This window comes from Notolepis coatsorum (genome assembly GCF_963971535.1).
Source record: "Notolepis coatsorum genome assembly, chromosome: 17".
NCBI lineage: Eukaryota > Metazoa > Chordata > Actinopteri > Aulopiformes > Paralepididae > Notolepis > Notolepis coatsorum.
Window position 1 is genome coordinate 37,959,633 of NC_140181.1, and position 17,776 is coordinate 37,977,408.

Here is a 17,776-nt window from a genome sequence, read left to right on the forward strand (position 1 = left end):
TTAGAATTGAATGGCCAGTCCTGTTTGTGGTTAGCATATCATGGCCTGTACCAAATAAAGGACAGGAAACAGAAACAGAAATGACAGAAAGGCTCTGGTGGTCAATTAAATTCAAAGGCACATGTGGTCAACCACCACAGGATGGTGACAGAATATAACACAATAATCACTAGTGACAGCAGAACAGTGACAGCATGCTGTGAAAAGAAGCCATTGGCTAGCTTGTAAAATAGCATCGACAGCATTGTGTGTGTGTGTACATGCGTGTGTCTGTATAGTGTGTATAGTGTGCATGCATGTGTGTGAGAGACTCACCAGGTACTCAAACACCAATGTTAAGGACTTCTGGGTGTGGATGATGTCATGCAGCGTGACGATGTTGGCATGTTTCAAATCCTTTAGTAGAGAGACTGAGAGAGAGAGAGAGAGAGAGAGAGAGAGAGAGAGAGAAAGAGACAGACAGAGAGCGAGAGACACACACAAACACACCAATGTAAAGAGACTCCATTTTGGCCTACAGTGTGTGGCTAGAATCACCTCACCACTGGCGACATCATAGAGTTAACGGTTCAAGTTCAGATGTTGTTGTGACCAGTAGAATCCTGCTGATCTTCATACTGGAGAACCACAGCTCTGGCTATTAGCCACATTTGTACCTACAGTACTTCACAGTGAGTGCACCCAGTCGGTTTCAGCATTTATCTCAGACTGAAGCATTGACTTTATATTAGTTTTGTGGCTAAACAGCTAGAGCTGTGGGTCTCCAGAATGAAGAACAGCATGGATTGTGCTGAGAAAGGATTCTACCGCATAACGCCTTAATTGGTAAGTAGGAAAACTGAACTTACTCTGGCAAATGATTAGACTATGGTAATACGCTTCATAAAAAGTTGTACTCCAATGACAATGGCACACACTATTATTATCATCATTACCCCATGGCAGTTCGAAGGATCGGCGGATTTTATACAGGCCAATATATCATATTCCATCATATCATACAAGCCAAGCATATTATATCATATCATACAGGCCAAGTATATTATATATCATAGCATACAGGCCAAGTATATTATACCATATATCATATTATATGAAGGATTTGGGTAGCGTTTTCTTAGAAGATAAAACCATTAAGACAATTATATAGGTCTAAGTTCACTTGGACCTTGAAAAAGTGTTAATATGAAAAGAACAGTTGATTCCTACTTCTGCCCTGACATTACGCTAAGTGTCGACATGTTTGTTAGCTAGACTAAATAGGTATCCAGATGGCCATCTCTCACAGGGGGAACGAATCTAGGAGAACAGAGGTTGTGTTGAACTTTAGTCGCCAGAAAGGGAGATAAACAAAAGGAGAGGGTGATAAGAATGGTCATATTATGGCTCTTCAGTATTCAGCTTCTTCAGTAGCCTTCTTCAGTATTCAGCTCAGAGACCTGAGAGCAACCGAACCATTTTGCCGTTTATGCAAATAAACCTGTGTTATAAAGAGGATACCAGGAGCCTGTGTGTCGTATAGCGAGGGGAGATTTCATTTGAGTGACTTTACTTCAACAACACAACGCAGGGTCTATCCTGAAGACAGACGGGATAAGTAACATTAATTAAAAGTCAACGAAATCGAACACGTATATCAAATCATACAAGCCAAGCATATTATATATCATGTTTCCTTTTTTAATTGAACCTTTGTTAACCCTTGTTTTCAAGGGAGACCTGGCCAAGATAATACACAGTTACAAAGTAAAGACAAATTGATTAAGCTGCCGTGTGTTCTGAAGGTTATTCCATGACCAGGGCACAGAATAGGAGACAGCTGTTAAAGTTCTGCAGCCATCTAGTGGAGCGAACATTATAACAGCTGGTGGTGAGTTACAAAGTTATACAGGGAGTTGACCCAGTATGGCTTTATACAAAACAATAATAACAGCTAGTGGTAAATGATAGGAGACTATACAAATATACAGGGTGTTTACTTTATAAATAAAAATATACCAATGCTGCCATCTCCATAGGCTAAAAGAAGACCAGGAAACCAAATCACAAAGTACACAGTGATGTGTACGGGACTATGAGTTGGATATAAAACATAGACAACTGTGATATACAGAGTCTAGACAGCAAAGTGTAGTCTAGAACACACACAGCCTGTACAAGTGTTTAACCCTAACCTTAGTCTAAAACACTTAAGAACACAGCCTGTACACGCGTTTAACCCTAACCCCATAGTCTAAAACACTTAAGAACACAGCCTGTACAAGTGTTTAACCCGGTCCCTAACCTCATAGTCTAAAACACTCAAGAACACAGCCTGTACAAGTGTTTAACCCGGTCCCTAACCTCATAGTCTAAAACACTCAAGAACACAGCCTGTACACACGTTTAACCCTAACCAAACAAGGAGACTACAGCAAGAGATGCCCTCAACAAACCCGGTTTGATTCCCGCTCCTCCCAGCAGCATGTCGAAATTTCCTTGAGCAAGACACTTAACCCCTAACTGCTCCCGACGAGCAGGTTGTCACCTTCCATGTTTGCCTCCGCAGTCGCTTTGGATAAAAGCCCTATATAAATGCAGCCCATTTAGTATTTAATGGACTTGTGTTCTTGTGACTGTATTGTTTTCCTTGTGGCTATGTTTTGTGTTGGTTTGATTGATTGATGTTCCTTAATTATTTGTGTGTGTACGGTACAGGCTGTGGAAACAAATTTCCTCTAAGGAGTATAATAAATGATCTATCCATTTATAATAATAAAAAGCCAGCCTAACCTTCAGTTTCTTCACTAGCTTCTCAATATGCTCACTAAAAGAAAGCATGCCATCCACCTAAATACCCAAGTAGGAAGGTACTCATTCAGTTGAGTCCCTGTCTAAGGTATAAATTACAACATGAAATCTAGATGATCTGGAATGTGGTTTTCTTAGCATACAATGAGGCCTGTAACTGCTCATTAACAGCCTGGCTCAAAGAGAAAATAGAGTAAACTACTGTATCATCTGCATAAAGATGCACTTTAGCTGCATCACCTAAACACGTTATCAACACCTTATCAAGACCTTATCACCACTTTATAATAATAAATTGTATTTATATTGCACTTTACATTTGGCAGAGCTTGGTCCTGGGGGGTTTGAGAGAGTTGGCAGTTCCAGAACGTTGGTTTCACGGTGGCGGTTTGTGGAGTGAGGAGTTCTTTGAGGTAGGGAGGAGCATTTCTATGGATGGACTCAAACCTGAGAGAGACAGGAAGCCGGTGAAGTGATTTGAGGATGGGGGTGATGTGGTCGTATTTACGCACTCATCAGGATCCTAGCAACGCAGTATGTACTGAAGCTTCTGGATGTTCTTGCTAGGGATCCCGATGAGCGCATTGCAATAGTCCAGCCTGAAGGAGATGAAGGCGTGGACAAGCTTTTCCACATCTGTCAGAGTGAGTGTGGAAGAAGGAGATCTTGCACAGTTGATTGATGTGAGCCTCGAAGGTGAAGTTCTGGGTCTAGAGTGGGTTTTTTCATAAGTAGTCTGATGGCAGCAGCTTTTAACACAGATGGAACATGGCCAGCCTGGAGGGAGAGGTGATCAGGGGACTGCATGGAGGTTGGATTTTAGCAGGGCTGTTGTAAAGGGATCCAGGGCACAGGTGGAAGGTTTCATCTTCCTGATGACGTCCTCAACCTCTCATTGTGAGATGTCAGAGAAATAGCACATAGGCTGAGAAGTCCCAGGCTGTGGGTCAGCAGTTTGGACAGACAGGGCGGAGGAGTGTCAACGGTCAACCTTATTTCTTGAAAAAGGTGATAAAAGTTATTGCACCACTCCTCTGTGGCTTCTGAGAGAGATCATTTTTGATTTGAGGAGGTGGTTTATAGTAGAGAAAAGTTGCTTGGAGTTGCCAGGGTAATTGCTGATGATATTGGATTAGAACTGTGACCGTCCGTGTATCTCTGAGGGACTGTGCGTAGGCCTCCTGGTGCTCTCTGTAGGCTGTGGACAGTCAGTCCTGAAGCCTTGAGGCGCCGCTCAAGGACACGCCCAGTGGTCTTCATCTTCCACAGCTCAGAGGTGTATCAGGGGGCTGAGTGTAGGAAAGTGAAGGTTCTAGATTTAAGAGGGGTGTGAAGATGGAGGAGACTACTGAGGGAGTTGTTATAGACGTTCACGGACTCACTGACTGAGGAATAATTAGCAGGAGAGAAGTAGGAGGTCCAGTTTCAAGGTCAATGTTTTAAAAATGTCTGAAACAGATTTGGCACTTGGGCTTAGTGTGGGGAGAGGGGACAGGCAGCTCCAGTGAAATGGCCTTGTGGCCAGACACACCCAGATCATAGACTAGCAGGCTGCTAATGGGGGCGGAGTTAGTGATAACAAGATCAAGCATGTGCCCCCTGAGTGTGTGTTGTTAGAGGTTGAGGCAGTCCAGTAGTTGGAGAAACTCTGCTGCGAAGAGGCAGGAGGGGGTGTCAATGTGAATATTTATATCTCCAAGTATTATAATATTGGCAGAGGTTGTGCAGAGTGTTGTGAGGAGGCCGTGCATCTCTGGGAATGAAAGCAGAGTTAGGTTTGGGGGGGCCGAAAGCGGAGTTGGGTTTGGGAGGGCCGGTAGATGAGGAGTATGGTCATGGGGAAAGGGGGCTTACATTTAAATGCAAGGCATTCACATGGGGATAGTACAGGCAGAGGCAGCAGGGCCAATTCCAATTTCATTAGATATATCACAGCTACAGTAGGCCATCACCACGCCCAGTGCTGTGGGCTTTCTCCAAATAGCTGTAACCAGGGGGAGAGACCTCATTCAGAGCAGAGTAGAGCTCTGGCTGGTGCCATATTTCCGTTAGGCACATAAAGCCCAACCCCCTGTCCATGATGGTGGTGTAAAAAGGAGGATTTATTTGTGAGTGATTGTGTATTAAAAAGTTCTACTTTAACTTTTGATGAAGTGGTGAATTTCTGTAATACGTTGGAATCCACTCCACGTTTACGGTCGTTGGTGTGTGGAGATCTTGCAACGTTTCCCATGCTACTAACCCAGAGAGCGACAGTGCTCTGATGATGTGGCAAACGTGTGACAGTGGTCCGAATGGATGGAGTAGAGTGGCTAGGCTGGTGGTACATAAACCTTCTACGAGAACTTCTGTGGATCTAGAAGTTTTATAGCTGAGATACATGCTGGTGACTTTATCACACAAAACACCTTACATATATCAACACTTTATCAGCAAAAACACCATATGAACACCCAAAAGTACAACTAGTATGTATGGGATAGGGGCTAGTATAACGAGTATGTAGGGAAGAGGGGGCTAGTATAACTAGTATGTAGGGAATAGGGGGCTAGTATAACTAGTATGTAAGGAAGAGGGGGCTAGTATAACTAGTATATACCTTCTCTGATGGCAGTGCAGGGTGCACCCTCCTCATGCTCCAGTCGGATTTCCTTCAGAGCCACCAGGTTGTCTGTCAGCTTACTGCGGCCCTTATAGACTGTAGCATAGGTCCCCTGGAGAGAGCGAGACATAGAGCAAAATAAAGAGAGAGAGAGACAAGAGTCCCAGAGAGACGAGACACAAACAGAGAAAGAAAGACAGTGAGACAGACAGACAGACACACACATAGAAAGAGACAGACCTAGAGAGAGAGAGAGAGAGAGAGAAAGAGAGAGAGAGAGAGAGAGAGAGAGAGAGAGAGAGAGAGAGAACCTCTCCTAGTTTGGAAGGTATATAGTGATGAGTCTAACCTCTCCTAGTTTGGAAGGTATAAAGTGATGAGTCTAACCTCTCCTAGTTTGGAAGGTATAGTGATGAGTCTAACCTCTCCTAGTTTGGAAGGTATAAAGTACCACTGGTATAAAGTGATGAGTCTTACCTCTCCTAGTTTGTCCAGTTTGACATAAGTCTCCAGTTTCCCAAAGCCAATCTCTGACTGGAGAAAGAAACAAACAGAATAATTGTTAATAATATAATTAGATTATTAGCTTGACCTAATCATGTAGTGATGTAGTTAAACAATAGACCTGAGGAGCCACATGATAGTTCTAAGACCTGGTTCCAGAGTAGTTTTGCCTGTGGTCTCTACTACAGGGAGTTTCTCAAGGTAGCCGGTTCTCCTGAATCAACAGTTCAGAGAAACATTTAGTTCTTGCCAATTTCAAATACCACAGGATACCTTATTACCATATTCCCACCCAATCCTAATAGATTGACAGACAGATATAGACAGACAGACATTCACCAGGGATACTCTAATAGATATTTACCAGGGATACTATAATAGATATTTACCAGGGATACTCTAATTAATAGATATTTACCAGGGATACACTAATAGACAGATATTCACCAGGGATACTGAACTGTAATAGACAGATATTTACCAGGGATACTCTACGTAGTCTCCTACTGAGAGGTTGCTCCATTAGTCCTGGGCTGCTGAGATTAAACTTCTCCAGGTAGCCGTCAGGTAGTCTGATATCAGCCGGCAGAGACAAGCGCTTGTTGATGTCCTGTTCACACACACACACACACACACACACACAGTCTAGTCAGCCTTATACATTTTATATGCTTCTTATAACTAGACCTCAAATTACAGACCAAGTTTTTTTTTATACAAAATATTTATCTACCATATTTCTCATTATCTAACCCTAAAGTATAATAACATGGAGGGGTTTATCTATTTCTCATTAATTACCTTTATTTATTCTCAAAAATGCATTAAGGTTACCCTCTTTTGCAATGTTGTTGAGATTACAGGTTTATTAAAACATGTAAACATTTTTAAAGATTCATGTAGAAAAGGATACTTGGATATTGAATACATAGGACAAAAACATATGAGGGATTTATTATTATTATCTTTTTAACAGTTCAGTCTGTACTCGGAGGACCTTAAACATAAGCCAGTCATTTGAGCAGATCAGATAGGGTAAGGTGATAATTTCACAGCAATAACCTTAAAGAGACCTCTCTGCCAGAGAAGAACAACCCACTTTATCATACAGGAGGTAGTAATAAATCTGAGAGCAGAATGATAGACTGTGTCTAGAGGTTTCAGAGTGGAAGGAGCAGCACTCTATAAATCATATAAATCACATCTCCATAATCCAAGACAGGTAGAAAAACTGCTTCAACAACCCTCGTTCTGCTAATCATTAAGAAGCTGGATCTGTTCCTGTACAAGAAGCAATTTACTGGCAAGATTTATCTATATGGCATTTAAATGTAAATCAAGCCAGATGCCAAGATATTTGAATTGTGTAACTCTTTTGATGTCAGATCCATTTACATATCTACAAATAGGGCAGCACAATGTTTTCTTTTGTCTAGGCCAGGGCCCTGTTCCTCGTACCTGGCTAATCGAGTTAGCCGGATAATTTTCAGGATAACTTGACATAAGCTAGACTTTACGGTTCCCCGACGCGCGATTGTCTAAATCCCTATGGCAACAGATCAGAATGTTTGAACCTGCTCCAGCGCAGGGTTTAGTTCAGTTAGCTGGATAACCTGGCCACGCCCTCGCAAAGAAATGCCAGCTCTCCTCACAGATCCCATTATACCATTCTGAATAATGTTTTTGTGCTTCGTTTTTCTAGAGGGGGCTTTTGAAATGTAAAATAATATACCTAAAATGCTGATAATAAATCATCAGCCTTTGTCCTAAATAATGCACGTCATAGTTATACGGATACGGTGCTCGCGAGTCGCGACACACACTATGTGGTTATTTGAATAACGGAGCATTGCAAATGTGAATCCCGCAGGGATATTTTTAATGAATGAACCCGATCGGGCGTTTGGCTCCGATTCGTTTAATATTCTCCGCTGTGGATGTATTTACTTAACGGAGCACCCGGATTGTGTTTCATTCAAGCATAAATTGAAGCGTCTTTATGCGTGGATTGTGGATGTGAATTACGACGATTCTGAATCTGTGGATTGTTGAATTGTATCACTGTCACTCACGTTTTTGTGATATTGTAACTGGGATTAAAATGTCTGAGGAGATGCGCTGTTTGACGGATTTGATGACGTGGACGTGACTTGAGAAAATGAATGAGCAATTGCAAGCCTTTGACATTTTGATGAATGAATTTGAGAAAATGCATTTATCTGTTCAAGCACTGTTATCTGATGATGAACAAGAGGGTGATGAACATGACTGGTGTCACTGATATAAATCAAAGGTTAATCAATTCAATGCATGTATGGATGATGTCCGAAACAGATTAAAACCTGATTAATAGTGAAACTGTATAGCCTCCAAGCCTCTCTGACATGTTATTGCGGGGGTCGCGCCTTGAAAACTTTGGGAACCATATATTTATATAGTACATGATACCTAAGCACATACTGTACAGTACAGATATCCTCATAAGTATCTATTAATTCGTATCAATTAGATACTCTTTGGGCTTGTCTTTGGGCTTGTTTTTATCTACTTATTCTGAAAGAGTTGAACTAATTATTTTCGCTAGCAAGATCTCATTCGATTATTCATTCCATTAAGCCTACTGCCAGCAGGCACATTTAAAGAAATATAGTCTGATTGATTGGGGTAATGAGGGACTTAAAATGTTCCTATAGATTATGCATTTAACTCGTCTGCGAGGCTATTGAGCCGTACTGTATTGTACCCATTCTGCAATCTGTTAATAAAGTTTTCAATCAATCAATCAATCAATGCCGTTAGAAAATCAGGATTTCTGCGATCGACACCTGCTGTCTTTTCAGGTGAGGCGGCCGCGCAATTATCCTGAGTATCAAGTCTGGTTCGAATTAACAAGACTGAATCAGCGTTCGAGGAACAGGGAAAGCCTGGATTAAAACATCGGGTTAATTGAATCTGGCTAATGGAACTTTTGATCGACTTAGTTGAACCAGGTACGGGGAATAGGGCCCAGATAATAAATCATTCACAATTAAAGTAGTGGCTGAGATCGTGCTATGTTTTGCTCAAAAAACAGATTAATATGGATATATTTGAGTTGGTTATTTACCAATTCCAGGATATTTGCTAGAAAGGACAGTTTAATATTATCCACTAACAAGCATTGTGTTGTGATGAAGAGCAGTGTTATTATCCACTAACAAGCATTGTGTTGTGATGATGAAGAACAGTGTTAATATTATTAACACTGCTCTTCATCATCACAACACAATGCTTGCTAATGGATAATATTAACACTGCTCTTCATCATCACAACACAATGCTTGCTAGTGGATAATATTAACACTGCTCTTCATCATCACAACACAATGCTTGTTAGTGGATAATATTAACACTGTTCTTCATCATCACAACACAATGCTTGTTAGTGGATAATATTAACACTGTTCTTCATTATCACAACACAATGCTTGTTAGTGGATAATATTAACACTGTTCTTCATCATCACAACACAATGCTTGTTAGTGGATAATATTAACACTGTTCTTCATCATCACAACACAATGCTTGTTAGTGTTTAATATTAACACTGTTCTTCATCATCACAACACAATGCTTGTTAGTGGATAATATTAACACTGTTCTTCATCATCACAACACAATGCATGTTAGTGGATAATATTAACACTGCACTTCATCATCACAACACAATGCTTGCTAGTAGGGATGCCCCGATCACGTTTTTTGCCACCGATACCGATCAGCGATCGTCTATGAGCCATATCGGCCGATACACTGCAGATACCGATCGTTTTTGGTTTTGGTATATTGTAAAAACTGGGATTTGGGTTAATTAATATTTATTAAATAATTTTAATTATTAGTAACCTATACATAATAAAAAAGACTATGTGCTGTTTGAAATAGAATTGAGCTGAATTCAATGCATTTGAACCATTTGCATAATGTATTATCAGCGCCAAGCTGCCAACACACAACGAGTTGAAATTCTCTGCACTCTCTGCAACGCATGTGACTGGAGCCACTGTCTGTGTGTGTGACTCTGCTTTGGCCCAATCACATTCCCCCACCGGTACCCTGTGGGTCTGCAAATCAGAGGCAGAGTAGGGCGGTTCTTCACGCACTGCAAGCTTGGTTGTCTCAACTACCTGGGGCACTGTAGCGTATGGGTTAGCGGGGCTCCGTCGCCTCGAGTCGACTACACAGTAAGTAAAACGTACTCTCATGCTCGCACTCACACACACGCGCGCTCTCTCACGCTTGCATGCACACTCACTCACTCACTCTCTCTCTCTCATGACAACTCCACTGAGAGTTGTCTTTCTGTTATGTTTTTCGCGCGCATCATCGATCGGTTTTCGCAATCGGCAAGTAGCAAGCATTATCGGAATTCCCCGATCTCATATTTATACTGATTATCGGCCGATACCGATCGCTGGCCGATCGATCGGGGCATCGCTACTTGCTAGTGGATAATATTAACACTGCTCTTCATCATCACAACACAATGCTTGCTAGTGGATAATATTAATTACAAAAATACAGCATTAGTAGCGGCACATAAACTCAGCTAAACTTTCTGAGAACATTCTCCAGACTGCTCTCTCTAAACCGCTCGCTCTTTCTCTCAGAATGCGTGAGGTGTGTGTGTGTACCTCAGTAGAAATCTTCTTGCGTCCAGGATGGTTCCTCAGTCGGACTGGAACTGGACTCTGGTGATCATCTGATGAAGCAGACGCCAGGTCACTCTCCCCATCAGAACCCATCTTAACGTCCTCATGGACAATCTCTGATGACACACAGACACAAACATACAAAGACACACACACAAGACGTACAATCTATTGACTATTTTTAATCATGAAGATGGGCTGTTTGTATTATGGGATGTTTTTTTTATTATGATCAGGTATTATGATAAAGTGCTGAAAATAGCATCATGACCTCTTTGTGGCCTTTGTCAACACCTCCAAGGCATTGGACACTGAACAGGTGCATCTATGGCCTATGCTTCCCAGGTTTGTCTGCTCAGACAAATCTAACCTTAAGACTAACACAGGGGTTCTCAAACTTTTTTATACCACAACCCCATTTTATTTAGGAATTCTTTTGGCAACCCCACACTTAACGTATCGCGTAATTTCAAAGTGGAAATAAGGAATATCAAAATAAAAGCACACGTTGTTTCGAAAATGAAATTACAGCACTATGTTCTCAATGAAATTAATGAATATTATCAACAAAAGCAATGGAATTGTTTCTGTATACACATTTATAAAACGAGGCATATTTAGCCAAAATATGATGCCAGAACATGAAAATAAAATGCGCTCACGTGCGCTTTGGCAGAGATCCGCGGCGCTTCTACTCTGAAAATCCGCCGTCACAGAGGTATGTTAATGCGAAGGGGACACGCTTTATCAGCGCAGCATTACACAACACTGGGTACTCGTTCCGGACTGATATCCAGAACTTTGCGAGGGCCTGTCCAGTGAACTTGACTTTCAGTAGCTCGTCACACGAAAGATCATCGAGCGCCTCCTGCATTCTGTTCATACAACAAGCCATCAAGCTGAGTAAATACCCCCAAATCTCTGCCGATTATCCTGGAGTGCCAATAACGGAGTTTCCAGCTCATTATCAGCACATTTCTCTGCCAATGTGTTGTTTTTGTCTGCAAGGAAAATCTGCGCTTCTTCTCCGAGTTAACAAAGGCGAATACTCTGCCACCTCACTTCAGTGTGGTATAGCAGCTGGTTGCTGCGCAGAGGCAGAGCCCATTTCATCGCGGCCAACCAGCAACGCTTCTGACAACAAACCTATCCATTGCGAGTCCAGGTTATACACAAAAGACCAGACGCCCCTCCCGCGATTATAAATGCGCAGGGTGTAGTGAGATGTGTATTGGAATACGTGTGTCGGCCTCCATTGATGAAGGGGCGAGACATGGCAAATACACACAGCTGCCGGGTGGAAAACTCGATCGGAGTTTTTTTTTTTTGTGCCAATGCGCGACCCAACTATCACCTACCCGCGACCCCACTTTGGGTCGCAACCCGTAGTTTGAGAACCGCTGGACTGACACATTCACACCATAACCCCAAAACTGACACATAAAGAAACTTGAAACTTGAAACTTGAAACATTCATACTTTAACCCTAGGACTGACACATTCATACTTTAACCCTAAGACTGACACATTCATACTTTAACCCTAAGACTGACACATTCATACTTTAACCCTAGGACTGACACATTCATACTTTAACCCTAAGACTGACACATTAATACTTTAACCCTAGGACTGACACATTCATACTTTAACCCTAAGACTGACACATTAATACTTTAACCCTAGGACTGACACATTCATACTTTAACCGTAACACTAGGACTGACACATTAATACTTTAACCCTAAGACTAACACATTCATACTTTAACCCTAAGACTGACACATGAATACTTTAACATCTTCCTCCTATGCATCACGCAGCTTCTCCCAAGCTTCACCCAGCTTGAGAACAGAAGTGGTGTTGCACTCTACTGCCTCTTCACCCACTCCTGTACATGGTTCCAATACCATTGTCAAGTTTGTGAGCCGACAACAACCTGGCCCTCAACACTAAGAAAACCAAGCAGCTCATCGTGGACTTCAGAAATACCAAAGCAGGCGCGCCCCATCAGTATCAACGGGACGGGGGTTGAATGTGTCCACATCTGAGAGCAACTCTCTTGGGCAAGAAAGCTCACCAGTGTCTCTTCTTCCTGAGCAGACTGAGCAAAGCCCATCTGTCCATTCTGGTGAACTTCTACCGATGTACCATAGAAAGCATACTTACTAACTGCATCACAATCTAGTATGCAAACTGCTCTGCCTCAGACCAGAAAGCACTGCAAAGGGTGGTGAAAATGACCCAACACATCGCTGTGTTATGTATTATGGTGTATTATCGGATGTATTCTATACAGAGCAGTGTTGTGTATTATGGGATGTAGTCTATACAGAGCTGTGTTGTGTATTATGAGATGTACAGAGCTGTGTTGTGTATTATGGGATGTATTCTATACAGAGCCGTGTTGTGTATAATGGTGTATTATGGGATGTATTCTATACAGAGCCGTTTTGTGTATAATGGTGTATTATGGGATGTATTCTATACAGAGCCATGTTGTGTATTATTGTGTACTATGGGATGTATCTCATACCGAGCCGTGTGGTGTGGTTGAGGTATGAGCTCAGACTGCGGCCCAGCCCACGAGGCCTCCTGAGGGCGGAGCTATAGTTCTGCAGCAGGGATTGGACAGACCGAGAGGAGGAGCCTGTCCTCCATGTCCCGCCCACTGCAACTCCACTGCTCCTTCCACCTCCTCCTGCACCTCCTCGCACTGAGCCCACCTCTGGACAGAGAGACAGAGAGAGAGAGAGAGAGAGAGAGAGAGAGAGAGAGAGAGAGAGAGAGAGAGAGAGAGAGAGAGACAGAAGGGTGGAGATGCAGACATGGAGCGATTGAGAGGAGAGAGATAAAGAGGAGATATGGAGAGATTGAGAGGAGAGATAGAGAAATTAAGAGAGGTGGAGAGATAGAGATAGAGAGATGGAGAGATAGAGTGGTGGAGAGACAAAGGAGATAGATAGAGAGATAAGGAGGAGAGAGATGGATAGATGAGAGAGGAGAGAGATGGAGAGGGGAGAGATGGAGAGGGGAGAGATGGAGAGGGGAGAGAGATAGACAGGAGACAGAGGGAGAGATGGAGTGAGCGGGAGATGGATAGGGGAGAGATGGAGAGGAAAGAGATAGACAGGAGAGGGAGAGTTGGAGAGTGAGGGGGTGATGGACAGGAGAGAGAGTTGGAGAGTGAGGAAGAGGAAGAGATGGAGAGGGGAGAGAAAGATGGAGACTTCATGAATCCTTGTGGCAAGTTGTTGTCCATGAGTACACTCAACTCTGGATATAGTGTCATGACTGTAACGGATCAGGAGATACACTAATTTGAAACTTGAAAGGTTGTCCTGATGGTGGCACTAGAGGAAAGGTCATGGGGTCACCAAAATAAAAAAACGTTCTTCCTATAGGAGTCATGAATGTGCACCGTTCATTTGAATCTTTTCAAATTAAAATATTAGAGTTATCGCCTTAAGAGGTTGTGCCCCCCCGTCCGAAGCAAAAACATTTACAATAAAGAAAGTTATTTGCTGTAGTTTCCTGCAACTTAAAAACATAATTTCAATAAAATAGCAAACACAAGTTATTTATTTAAATACAGTGTATAAGCTTACACAATAGTTTGTATCTGTTTCTAAGCTGGCCCCAAGCTTTCACTGAATTATTATAATATATATATATATATTTTTTTTTACTTCAAATAAATAAATAAACCTTGTTTAGGGAAAGCCCTACCAGCTATCAGACATACACACCCTGGTCAGGTGTGTGTGTTCAGGTGTGTGTGTGTTACCTGAGTCACTATGTGATGTGGCATCCTGCGTAATGGTCTCTGGCAGGGTCTTGTCGGCCCCCCCGCCCCCCCTCCCAAGGGTGAGTGACAGCTGCCTCTTCATCTTCCTCATCCTCTCCATGAGGGGGGGCAGGGGGGGGCGAGATGCCAAGGAGGGGGGAGGGGCAGCCACCGTGTCTCACACACCTGCAAACAGACAAGTAAACAGACAGGTATGCACACTGGTAAACAGAGTTAGACAAACTGGTAAATATACAGGTAATGTATTAAACACATTGATAAACAGAGGTAGCCAAACTGGTAAATAGACAGGTAAACACATTATAAATAGAGAGGTAAACAGACAGGTAGACAGACACACTGGTAAATGGAAAGATTAATTTTTTTAAAGAGGCTATGGTGGACATGGGTGGTCCTATTGGCAAAGTTGTAGAGCAAAGCTAGCTGAACAAGTGTACAACATATTGTTTCAGTTGGACTTACCATGTAAGTTATGGCTTTTCGAATCTTTACATTTGATCTTTGATTATAGCCAGGGCAATTAGTGATAATTTGCTGTGATGCAGTGGTACACCACTAACTATCATTGTGGCAAATTGTATGTGTCCGTCATGTACTCCGTTGTGGGGGGGGGGGGGGGGGGGGGGCAACAGACAGAGAGACAGACTTACAGTAAACTAGCCGCTTGGTCGTAGCTAAAAACAGCCAGAGTTTTATTTCAACTCTGCAGCCTCCTCTCAGCTGAAACATTCCTCCTCACTACTCCTGGAGAGACCTACTGTAGAACCATTCTCCTGCCACAGGAGAGACCTACTGTAGAACCATTCTCCTGCCACAGGAGAGACCTACTGTAGAACCATTCTCCTGCCACAGGAGAGACCTACTGTAGAACCATTCTCCTGCCACAGGAGAGACCTACTGTAGAACCATTCTCCTGCCACAGGAGAGACCTACTGTAGAACCATTCTCCTGCCACAGGAGAGACCTACTGTAGAACCATTCTCCTGCCACAGGAGAGACCTACTGTAGAACCATTCTCCTGCCACAGGAGAGACCTACTGTAGAACCATTCTCCTGCCACAGGAGAGACCTACTGTAGAACCATTCTCCTGCCACAGGAGAGACCTACTGTAGAACCATTCTCCTGCCACAGGAGAGACCTACTGTAGAACCATTCTCCTGCCACAGGAGAGACCTACTGTAGAACCATTCTCCTGCCACAGGAGACCTACTGTAGAACCATTCTCCTGCCACAGGAGAGACCTACTGTAGAACCATTCTCCTGCCACAGGAGAGACCTACTGTAGAACCATTCTCCTGCCACAGGAGAGACCTACTGTAGAACCATTCTCCTGCCACAGGAGAGACCTACTGTAGAACCATTCTCCTGCCACAGGAGAGACCTACTGTAGAACCATTCTCCTGCCACAGGAGAGACCTACTGTAGAACCATTCTCCTGTCCTGCTCTTTTCTCTGGCTGCTAGCATACAGCAGTGATTCTCAATGTGGGGTACGAGGCCACCCAAGGGTCCTTTTTTTAATTTAATTTAGTTTAATTTCACTCCAGTGAGAGAATATAGAGTTAATTCACTAAAGGTTAGTCCAGTGAGAGAATATACTGTATAAGAGTTAATTCACTAAAGGTTAGTCCAGTGAGAGAGAATATACTGTATAAGAGTTCATTCACTAAAAGTTAGTCCAGTGAGAGAATATACTGTATAAGAGTTAATTCACTAAAAGTTAGTCCAGTGAGAGAGAATATACTGTATAAGAGTTAATTCACTAAAGGTTAGTCCAGTGAGAGAATATACTGTATTAGTTAATTCACTAAAGGTTAGTCCAGTGAGAGAATATACTGTATAAGAGTTCATTCACTAGAAGTTATACAGTATAGTATCTCACTGGACTAAGAGTTAATTCACTAGAAGTTAGTCCAGTGATAGAATATACTCAGTGACTTTTTCCAGTGTTATCTCCTTGACTACAATATAGATAGTTATGGAATTCTGGACATATCTCACACTTCTCAGGCAGGGGGCCCTGAAACAACATCTTATAAAATGGGATATGCCTTATGTGTATCAATTTAGGGTTGAGATTTTGAGAACCACTGGCACGGGGAACACCCAGTGATTTTACTACTGATAATAGACACAACAAATAACAGATGTCAGACAACACAGGTTATTATAATGGTATATGATGTCAGACAACACAGGTTAGAATGGTATATGATGTCAGACAACACACAGGTTACTGGTTAGAATGGTATATGATGTCAGACAACACACAGGTTACTGGTTAGAATGGTATATGATGTCAGACAACACACACAGGTTACTGGTTAGAATGGTATATGTCAGACAACACACAGGTTAGAATGGTATATGATGTCAGACAACACACAGGTTAGAATGGTATATGATGTCAGACAACACAGGTTAGAATGTTAGTTGAATAGTAGACTGGTTATTATATAAAATGATTAGCAGCTCGGCCTACAGTAATACAGGCAGACAGCTAACAGCAGCTTGTCAACAAGCAGATGAGAACACTGTTGCAACAGGGATAACAACATGATAACTAACAACACTATTATAATAGAAATAATGTCGTTTTTAATGTTAGGCTAAAGTTATTGTTCTCTTACCGGAGCTGATATATGTTCTTTAATGCCGAGCTAGCCGTTAGCCTGTTAGCCTGTTAGCCCAGTAATCTGCGGCCATGGTTTACTGTCTGCTCCTCCTCCTCCATGGAGACCAGCCGTCTTCAGATCGCTTCTACAGCTGTGCGCGCGGGTGCGTATGTGTGTGTGTGTGCGCGCGTCTGTGTGTGTGTGTCGGTGCGTGCATGCATGCATGCGTGGGCGCGCGCGCCTGTCTGTCCGTCTACCCACTGTGGAGCAGTAGGCAGGCAGCCGAGATGGCCTGTCTGTCTGTTGGCCGGTAACGTGAGACAACTAGTCAGTCAATCAGCCTGTCTGTCAGTCAGACAGACAGACAGCCGGTCAATATCACCAACATGTCAGTTGAGGTTCCGTGCAGCTCCGGTTTCCAGTCTGACGCTGCTGTCAAGCTGCTGACATACCAACCAGCACTTCCGCTCACCCTGTCTTTTTCAAAATAAAAGACGTCGTCCTTGATAGCAAAAAATAGATTATTATTAGATGAAATTAGATTAGATTATAATAAATTAGATAAAAATGTATTGTCATTATACAGCACAAGGCCAGGACAGTACAACGAAAATATGTTTGGCATCCAACCAGTGCAAATGTAACAGTAGAATGCAATAGAAATTACAATTAGAAACTGGCCATGGTAAATGTCCAAATCTCCCCACCCACCCAACCCCCTCCAATGTACAGTTTCTTCCCCTTCGGATGTATATATTTTTTATG

At 42.6% G+C, this 17,776-nt stretch overlaps 1 protein-coding gene across 1 annotated transcript in view; it reads right to left on the reverse strand.

Annotated features, from left to right (window-relative positions):
- The window catches only part of cdk16 (cyclin dependent kinase 16), a 42,220-nt gene extending 24,811 nt beyond the window's left edge, over nt 1-17,409 (reverse strand). Inside the window, exons 1-8 of the mRNA XM_084332620.1 lie at nt 17,027-17,409; nt 14,376-14,561; nt 13,125-13,316; nt 10,571-10,704; nt 6,378-6,506; nt 5,870-5,926; nt 5,390-5,504; nt 316-410 (exon numbers count right to left, since the gene is read on the reverse strand). Coding sequence (XP_084188746.1) covers nt 316-410; nt 5,390-5,504; nt 5,870-5,926; nt 6,378-6,506; nt 10,571-10,704; nt 13,125-13,316; nt 14,376-14,496 — 843 coding nt within the window. The 5' untranslated portion in view covers nt 14,497-14,561; nt 17,027-17,409. The remainder of the gene's footprint in view (nt 1-315; nt 411-5,389; nt 5,505-5,869; nt 5,927-6,377; nt 6,507-10,570; nt 10,705-13,124; nt 13,317-14,375; nt 14,562-17,026) is intronic.
- Nucleotides 17,410-17,776: the final 367 nt, after the last annotated feature.